Below are 9,071 nucleotides of genomic sequence, written 5' to 3'. Positions count from 1 at the left end.
GCAATAATCTTGGAGCTCAATGACACTCAAGTACCCAATTTTCTGCTTAAAAAGTAGTCTGGTAGGCGATATTATCACTAGTTCGTTTCAGTGGTAGTCATAAGGTCTTTAGGGACTAAATTCAGAAATTAGTTCTTGAATATTTGGCGACATTTCTGTGAAAACGATATCGGAAGTGCATGCTCTGTTCGCGATGACATCGCCGATGTATTTTGAAGTGGAGAATTCCCACAGTATGTGCAGTGAATCGGCATGATTCTGTTCGCCTATCTATGTTTTAGTTCTACGATTCTTTCATGAGTAAAAAGTAGACATTCTAAGCAATACAATAATGTCACTCCCATAAAAATTGATTGGAAATTGAGGGAGCTACGGCATTTTCTTCGGCAACTGGCAGCGCTGAAAAAATACACTGCATACTGTACAATACCAAATGGCACATTTTAAAAAGCGCTCATTGGACAACCTAGGGAATCACCAGAAATGACGTCATCGCTGGTCTAAATAGAAAACTACGGTGGCGCAGTAGAGCACAAGAAAAGGTTGAGCATTAACTTCGTCATGCAAGCTTCAGCAACAAAACGATTTCTCATGAATGATTTATTTGATCATCATCAGCTTGTTTCCCCTGATAGATAAAAAAATGATTTACAATTTCCATCAAAGTTTTCTATTTTGTGTATAGTCACATGTTATTTAACTGGCAAGGAGCCAAGCAGTTTTGAATATTCGCGGGAAAATACTTCGTACTTGTAAACGAGGCTATGACAATGAGTATCCTCATTCATGGCATAAACTTCATGTTTCGGTAAATATTTTCATACGATGATTTCACCCGAATTATGGTCAGGATTGAGGAATGAACAGTGGCATAATTATGTCAACCAAAAACATTGGTACCGTAGTGAACGCAAAAGGATATCAAATACCATGGAGCATGCCATTTTCATGCATAATGAACTAAACACCGGGAAGATATTAATGATATTAACTCAGCTGAGCGCCAGGCCCTTGGGCCTCTTGTTAATTAACATGTTAACTCCCAATACCAAAATATTGGTACTTGTGATTGGCCACTTCATCTCTCCATGGCCGAACACTTTTATCCTCCCATATTGCTGTGGAAGATGTTGCCAATGTGACAGGCAGCAACAATGAGCCAATCAGAATCGTCAGAGTAGTTCAAAAACACCTTACTGTCATTCACATGATAAATCTTTGCCTCGGACTGGTGCAGTGGTGACTTGTAAATCATGGTCATTGACGACAAAGTTAGCCTTGATCATGGCAGATCACGCTGAAAAAGTTGCAATTTCACACAACCACAAGATGAAATGGCTGCGAACATTTTTACGCTAACAGTAGGTTGTGCCAGGACACAGTCTTGGCCTGTCTGGGAAATGAGGAGACGGAACTGAAGACAATGTCACACCCATCTGCTTTCCCCTGCTGCCTCTGGAGACACAAGGAAAGTGCTGACTTTGAAAGGAGATTGACAATACAATTGGGGTTGTCACCTGCCAAGTCCCAGGTTGTGAGTTCGGCCCCAGGTTGCACCAGTGAGTGGGACACATGACAGATGCCTAACTTGATGTTTAGCTCATAGCATCATATTCTTTAACAGTCAATGCCAACCATCTTCTTCCTCTGTGTTCAGATTTTAAGTAACCATCATTACCTCATTTCTTGAAACTCAACCAAATCAGCTATTTGGTGCGGTGTATCACCATTTCGCCTACAATCATTTCGCCTACAGCCATTTGCATACAATCATTTCGCCTATAACCATTTTGCCTACAGCCATTTCACCTATAACCATTTTGCCTATTACCCATTTCGCCTAATAGCCATTTCGCCTACTTGTCAATTCGCCTACTAGCCATTTCGCCTACTTGCCTTTTCGCCTACTAGCCATTTCGCCTACTTTTACTGCTATTTTTGTTTTTTTATGAATTGGAAGGAAAGTAGGACTTTCTGGATATTTGTATTGAACAGAGGTGGTTTGAGGCGAATTGTTAGCTGGCAGATAGGAGTACGGTCACTATACATTAGCAGAAAATTAGTTAGTTTTCTTATGTTCTGTGACACACTTTATAGTGATCCAATTTATCCATTAACCAAATTAGAGCTTCAACAACATCAAATTAGTGTATGATGATTGGGACTCTAAAAGGGAAATGGGATACAAACCTCTGCAACAGTAGGTCTTATTAAAAAAGTTCAAACCCGTTATATTTCTTTGCCAATCTCAGATTGGTTTGGCACTATTGTGACTGATATTGTCTGCGAATTCATTATAGGCATTTTCAAGAGGAAATAACGTTATTTCCACTTGGCATTGTTCAAATTAAGGTTACAAAATCCTGTATAGCACTTCCTGTTCAATGTCCCACTGATTTTTTCATCACTTAAGAATGAATTCGCTTCCAATATGTCAAGTTGGTGGCCAGGCTGGCAATATATTGACACTGACAGAGGCCTTATCACTTCCTCAGAATATCTAGGAGGATAAGGAAGTGAGGAAACAGTTGGACAAGATGAAAAGCATAGTTGCTGTGGTGGTCCTTATCCTGTGCATGATTTTCTTTACGAATGGGACAGGTGAGTTCATTCCACTTTTTCCTTTTTTACTGGTGCTTTAAGTCCAGTTCCTTTTCACGGTGCACCGGCTTCTGCAATTTGATGACCGAGGAAACTGTACTGGAAGTTCTAAAAATCCCAGGGTGGGTGTGGCCCAGGCGAGAATTCAGACTTTATTGGACCGGCTGCCAAAGACAGAAGGATAGCATGCAAGGATATTGTTATATTCCATAGAGCGAGTGTCTGTTAGAAGATCCACGTGATGACCAGCAGTTGAACCAGAACACAGATATGTCTTTTATACGTTTATTTCTCCATTACGTGTTACATCGTCTAGGGTATGCCAGCTGGCATACAGAGGATCAATGTTCCAGTACTTGATTTACGACATGGCTAAAGGTTCAAGAAAGCGAACCCCTGACTTGGGGAACTCTGAAGGATAGCACAGAAAATCAACGAGTTGTTACCATCCGCTTGTGTCCCAGGCAAGTGATTTTAGAAGCCCCGCACCTCAAAAGTGGGGCGTCACCACGTGACCAAGCTACTCTGTGATTGGTGAATTATGAAAGAAAGTAGTCCCTGGCCAATCACAAGGCAAACTATTAATTGATTAAATTATGATTGAATGGATGGTGCACGTGCGTTGTCATAGAAACGACCTCAATGGCCTCAATGACAAAAGTTCAAGAATAGCAAGAAAAGGCGGGAGATCACAAAGTGCAAAGTTGGTAAATACACATTAGAGAGGTTACGCAAATTTGTAAGATGTAGACCAGATAACTATTATACAACAATATCAGCCTCACTGTTTGTGTTTTGGCTTATAGGCGACTCTTTATAAGAAGAAAAATGAGTTAACAGCCTATACTTGGTTGACTTCAGAACAGTTGGCAGACTATAGTCATTATGCATGTTTTACTCATTTTATTGGCCACCGCTTCATTGATTTCACAATGTAGTTGGTTCTTCCTTTTGTCTTTTGGTGGTGTTCTTCCACTCTTGGTGAGAACTAGGTTGTTCTGGGCTGTACTGACCTGTGGACTCAACTCTCTCCTTCTGACAGGTTAAATTGACTTTAGTTGTACTGACCTGTGGACTCAACTCTCTCCTTCTGACAGGTTGAATTGACTTTAGTTGTACTGACCTGTGGACTCAACTCTCTCCTTCTGACAGGTAGAATTGACTTTAGTTGTACTGACCTGTGGACTCAACTCTCTCCTTCTGACAGGTTGAATTGACTTTAGTTGTACTGACCTGTGGACTCAACTCTCTCCTTCTGATAGGTTGAATTGACTTTAATTGTACTGACCTGTGGACTCAACTCTCTCCTTCTGACAGGTTGAATTGACTTTAGTTGTACTGACCTGTGGACTCAACTCTCTCCTTCTGACAGGTTAAATTGACTTTAGTTGTACTGACCTGTGGACTCAACTCTCTCCTTCTGACAGGTTGAATTGACTTTAGTTGTACTGACCTGTGGACTCAACTCTCTCCTTCTGACAGGTCGAATTGACTTTAGTTGTACTGACCTGTGGACTCAACTCTCTCCTTCTGATAGGTTGAATTGACTTTAGTTGTACTGACCTGTGGACTCAACTCTCTCCTTCTGACAGGTTGAATTGACTTTAGTTGTACTGACCTGTGGACTCTACTCTCTCCTTCTGACAGGTTGAATTGACTTTAGTTGTACTGACCTGTGGACTCAACTCTCTCCTTCTGATAGGTTGAATTGACTTTAGTTGTACTGACCTGTGGACTCAACTCTCTCCTTCTGACAGGTTGAATTGACTTTAGTTGTACTGACCTGTGGACTCAACTCTCTCCTTCTGATAGGTTGAATTGACTTTAGTTGTACTGACCTGTGGACTCTACTCTCTCCTTCTGACAGGTTGAATTGACTTTAGTTGTACTGACCTGTGGACTCAACTCTCTCCTTCTGACAGGTTGAATTGACTTTAGTTGTACTGACCTGTGGACTCAACTCTCTCCTTCTGATAGGTTGAATTGACTTTAATTGTACTGACCTGTGGACTCAACTCTCTCCTTCTGATAGGTTGAATTGACTTTAGTTGTTCTGACCTGTGGACTCAACGCTTTCCTTCTGATAGGTTGAATTGACTTTAGTTGTACTGACCTGTGGACTCAACTCTTTCCTTCTGACAGGTTGAATTGACTTTAGTTGTACTGACCTGTGGACTCCTGTGTGACAATCAAGTTTCTTTTCAAAAATATTTATTACACACAAAACATTTATAATGCTGCTCTGCTGTGTCTTAAAATTCAATGAAAATCACATTTCAGGACCATTCTTTGGTAATAAGTACTGGATCTTACTTGGACAGACTAAGCCTGGCAACCACCACCCTGGCATCACAATAAAGGAGGAGACGAACGTCACAATCAACGAGACCAGGAACGTAGATGGATGCTTGAACTCTTGGATCTTCACAAGTGGATGGATATATTTTTCACAGGATGGGAGTTTAGATTTTGTGGGGAAGAGTTTTACTGTCGGAGGTTACTACTACTACACCGATCGCAATTCAGATGAAGATATCCCGGTTATGATACTATGGCACCCAGGTCTCGTGTATCTGGCACAATTTGGAGCAAAACCAAATGCGAGATCTTATTACTCATTTCGCCATAGCTCAAGCCTCAAGGTCAACTCTTGGGTATTTGTGGGTTTCAGTTTGGATTCCAGTGGGCCTGAGAACAAATTGATGGGTTGGGTGGATGACGTTGTGACGAGAAAGAGCATATTCGACAGTATATATAAAGACGTGATGAAAAGTGACATTGTATTTGGCAAGTATTTTAAGAGGTTAGCCCCATTCCGAAGAACTGAATTGGCTGGTATGACGGTTATGGAAGGATCTATCGAACCATCACAGATCGAAACATTCAAGGCTGATATTCTTTCAACACTTACCCCAACATGTAAGTAAAAAGATGCATTGGGCATATTTAAGGGGCATGCAGCTAGTAGAACCTCTCTATTAAGGGTTGACCAAAGGTATCACCACTTTGGCTAGAACTTGAAATCCTAAAGCAATTAGAACTTGTTCAAAATGAAGTAAATGCCCATTTAAAACCTGGGAGTATGTTAATGTTAAGTGACCACAATTCATTGTTTATCTTAATGTAAATGTCAGCATTGGCAGTTCCTATTTGAGTCTGCTATTTTACTGGAATAAACAATTTCCTTTCCAGGTCAAACCAGCACAACTGCCACCATTGGTAAGTACAGGGCAGGCCTTCTGACATGTCTGAGCAATATTCTGTGCCTTTTATCATAGGTTCTCCATTTTGGCAGGAACCATACAGGAATAGACTTCTTTCAGTTACGTAAAAGAAAAGAATAAGCAAATAACTAATATCTTGTTGAAGATGGCTACTCCTCCAACTGAATCATATCATATCATAAGAATATTGGCAATTCCCTTTTCAGGTCAAACCAGCACAACTGCCACCATTGGTAAGTACAGGGTAGGCCTTCTGACATGTACGAGTAATATTCTGTGCCTTTTATCATGGGTTCTCCATTTTGGCAGGAACCCATAAAGGGATAAACTGCATTCCGTTGCGGATGGAAAAGTGTAAGTAAATAACTAGTATCTTGTTGAAGATGGCTACTCCTCCAACTGAATCATATCATATCATAAGAATATTGGCAATTCCCTTTTCAGGTCAAACCAGCACAACTGCCACCACTGGTAAGTACAGGGTAGGCCTTCTGACATGTACGAGTAATATTCTGTGCCTTTTATCATGGGTTCTCCATTTTGGCAGGAACCCATAAAGGGATCAACTGCATTCCGTTGCGGATGGAAAAGTGTAAGTAAATAACTAGTATCTTGTTGAAGACAGCTACTTCCCCAACTGAATCATATCATATATCATAATGGCATTGGTAATTCCCTTCCCAGGTCCAACCAGCACATCAACTGCAACCACTGGTAAGTATACACGGCAGGCCCTCTGACATGTCTGAGTAATATTCTGTGCCTTTTATCATGGGTTCTCTATTTTAGCAGGAACCAGACAGGAATAAATTGCTTTCCGCTTCGAAAAAGTAAATAACTAGTATCTTGTTGAAGACGGCTACTTCCCCAACTGAATCATATCATATCATAATTGCATTGGTAATTCCCTTCCCAGGTCCAACCAGCACATCAACTGCCACCATTGGTAAGTACAGGGTAGGCCTTCTGACATGTCTGAGTAATATTCTGTGCCTTTTATCATGGGTTCTCTATTTTGGCAGGAACCATACAGGAACAAACTGCTTTCCATTTCGAAAAAGTAAACAACTAGTAACTTGTTGAAGACGGCTACTTCTCCAACTGACTCATATCATATCATAATGGCATTGGTAATTCCCTTTCCAGGTCCAACCAGCACATCAACTGCAACCACTGGTAAGTACAGGGCAGGCCTTCTGTCATGTCTGAGTAATATTCTGTGCCTTTTATCATGGGTTCTCCATTTTGGCAGGAACCAGACAGGAATAAACTGCTTTCTGTTTCGAAAAAGTAAATAACTAGTATCTTGTTGAAGACGGCTACTTCTCCAACTGAATCATATCATATGATAATGGCATTGGTAATTCCCTTTCCAGGTCCGAGCACAATAACTGCAACCACTGGTAAGTACAGGGCAGGCCTTCTGTCATGTCTGAGTAATATTCTGTGCCTTTTATCATGGGTTCTCCATTTTGGCAGGAACCAGACAGGAATAAACTGCTTTCCATTTCGAAAAAGTAAATAACTAGTATCTTGTGAAGACGGCTACTTCTCCAACTGAATCATATCATATCATAATGGCATTGGTAATTCCCTTCCCAGGTCCAACCAGCACATCAACTGCAACCACTGGTAAGTGCAGGGCAGGCCTTCTGTCATGTCTGAGTAATATTCTGTGCCTTTTATCATGGGTTCTCCATTTTGGCAGGAACCAGACAGGAATAAACTGCTTTCTGTTTCGAAAAAGTAAATAACTAGTATCTTGTTGAAGACGGCTACTTCTCCAACTGAATCATATCATATCATAATGGCATTGGTAATTCCCTTTCCAGGTCCAACCAGCACAATAACTGCAACCACTGGTAAGTATACAGGGCAGGCCTTCTGACATGTCCGAGTAATATTCTGTGCCTTTTATCATGGGTTCTCAATTTTGGCAGGAACTATACAGGAATAAATTGCTTTCCGTTGCGGATGGAAAAGTGTAAGTAAATAACTAGTATCTTGTTGAAGACGGCTACTTCCCCAACTGAATCATATCTATATCATAACGGCATTGGGAATTCCCTTTCCAGGTCCAACCAGCACATCAACTGCAACCACTGGTAAGTACAGGGCAGGCCATCTGACATGTCCGAGTAATATTCTGTGCCTTTTATCATGGGTTCTTCATTTTAGCAGGAACTGTCGAAGAAAGTGATGATAAAGTGCAACCGACTCTTTTGACAGCGGCCATGATTGTGCCACATTACCTTGAGGTGAATATACCACACACAGAGCCCAATGTGTGCAGGGAATTTTATTGAAAACCCACAAGGCGGGTCCGGGGTTTAAAAAACTGTTAATGTATAAACTGTTATTGTTTACGGTGGTATTTTATCTTTTCAGGCCCGGGTTCAGGTGGAGGCAGAGCAGCAGGACTATCAAGATTCCCGCTGGCAACAATGATGACCCTCGCCTTGATTGTTGGTGCAATGCTGACATTGCAAAATCAGTCATAAAACTATTCAAAGGGGTACGCCGTTCGTAACTACTGGTGGTCAAGGAAAATACCAATGCAGTCATAGACAATGCCATATTGCATTTGAGATGCACACGAATTTGCTGAAACTTGGTATTCATAGTATTTGTATATCCGTCAAAACAACAGCAATGCTGAAATTAATATGTTATGCATTTGGAACCTAATGTGCTTATATATAAAATGTAACACTAAATAGCTACTATAATATAATAATGTTGCCTTCTTTCTTGATAGGACAAATAAGAATGGCAGTTTCAGGAGGTGGCGCATGAGGTACCCAACCCCCTTTTTCTTCGGAAAGCAATGATTTTTCATGGAGCCTCGCCCCAAGAAGCAAATAACCCCTTTTTTATCCACAGATGCCCGGAAATCACATTTGGCTCATTGAATTTTATATTTCATACTGGGGAGGGCCCCTCAGACCACCATCGTTTCCAAGATCGCACCTTCGGTTCAATCTGGATGGGACCGCACTCCCTTTTCAAGATTTCGTCACTGAGTAACTGACATCATTTTGCAAACTACTAGATGTATCAGAAAAATTTGTGGCTAAGGAAGAGCTCAAATTAGATCAGATACACTCTGCAATGATACCATGCGTGATGCGATTAACATTGCAGAATGCAACATTAAACTCACTGCATCGACTGACCTGGTCTGTGGCATCTACAGGATGTCTCCTTAATAGAGACGTTGCCATAACTGAACGCAAATAACAGATA

The 9,071-nt window shown here is 41.1% G+C and overlaps 1 protein-coding gene across 26 annotated transcripts; it reads left to right on the top strand.

Moving 5' to 3' along the window:
• Positions 1 to 22: 22 nt before the first annotated feature.
• On the top strand, positions 23 to 8,931 carry LOC135485637 (uncharacterized). Of its 26 annotated transcripts, none has more exons than XM_064767886.1 (14): positions 26 to 61; positions 2,440 to 2,601; positions 4,882 to 5,520; positions 5,794 to 5,820; positions 6,032 to 6,058; positions 6,270 to 6,296; positions 6,510 to 6,539; positions 6,742 to 6,771; positions 6,972 to 7,001; positions 7,202 to 7,228; positions 7,428 to 7,457; positions 7,658 to 7,687; positions 7,901 to 7,930; positions 8,214 to 8,929. In XM_064767886.1, the coding sequence occupies exons 2-14, from the start codon at positions 2,538 to 2,540 to the stop codon at positions 8,324 to 8,326; spliced, it is 1,104 nt and encodes a 367-aa protein (XP_064623956.1). In that variant the 5' UTR covers positions 26 to 61; positions 2,440 to 2,537; the 3' UTR covers positions 8,327 to 8,929. The 26 variants fall into 26 exon arrangements, with proteins under 26 accessions (XP_064623962.1, XP_064623967.1, XP_064623973.1 ...); XM_064767913.1 differs by having other exon boundaries at positions 38 to 61; positions 5,273 to 5,520; positions 8,214 to 8,925; XM_064767892.1 differs by lacking the exon at positions 6,742 to 6,771 and having other exon boundaries at positions 23 to 61; positions 8,214 to 8,931.
• Positions 8,932 to 9,071: the final 140 nt, after the last annotated feature.

The sequence above is a fragment of the Lineus longissimus genome, chromosome 3 (assembly GCF_910592395.1).
Source record: "Lineus longissimus chromosome 3, tnLinLong1.2, whole genome shotgun sequence".
Classification (NCBI taxonomy): Eukaryota; Metazoa; Nemertea; class Pilidiophora; order Heteronemertea; family Lineidae; genus Lineus; species Lineus longissimus.
Note: the sequence above shows the minus strand (reverse complement) of the source record. Positions and strands in the feature narration are given on the sequence as shown.

Excerpts from the sequence above, each read along its gene's own strand:
- LOC135485637 (XM_064767886.1), top strand. The coding sequence starts at position 2,538 with ATGAAAAGCATAGTTGCTGTGGTGGTCCTTATCCTGTGCATGATTTTC. Across the intron at positions 6,772-6,971 it reads CACATCAACTGCCACCATTG|GTCCAACCAGCACATCAACT; the intron begins GTAAGTACAGGG and ends TTCCCTTTCCAG. Across the intron at positions 7,931-8,213 it reads CACATCAACTGCAACCACTG|GCCCGGGTTCAGGTGGAGGC; the intron begins GTAAGTACAGGG and ends TTATCTTTTCAG.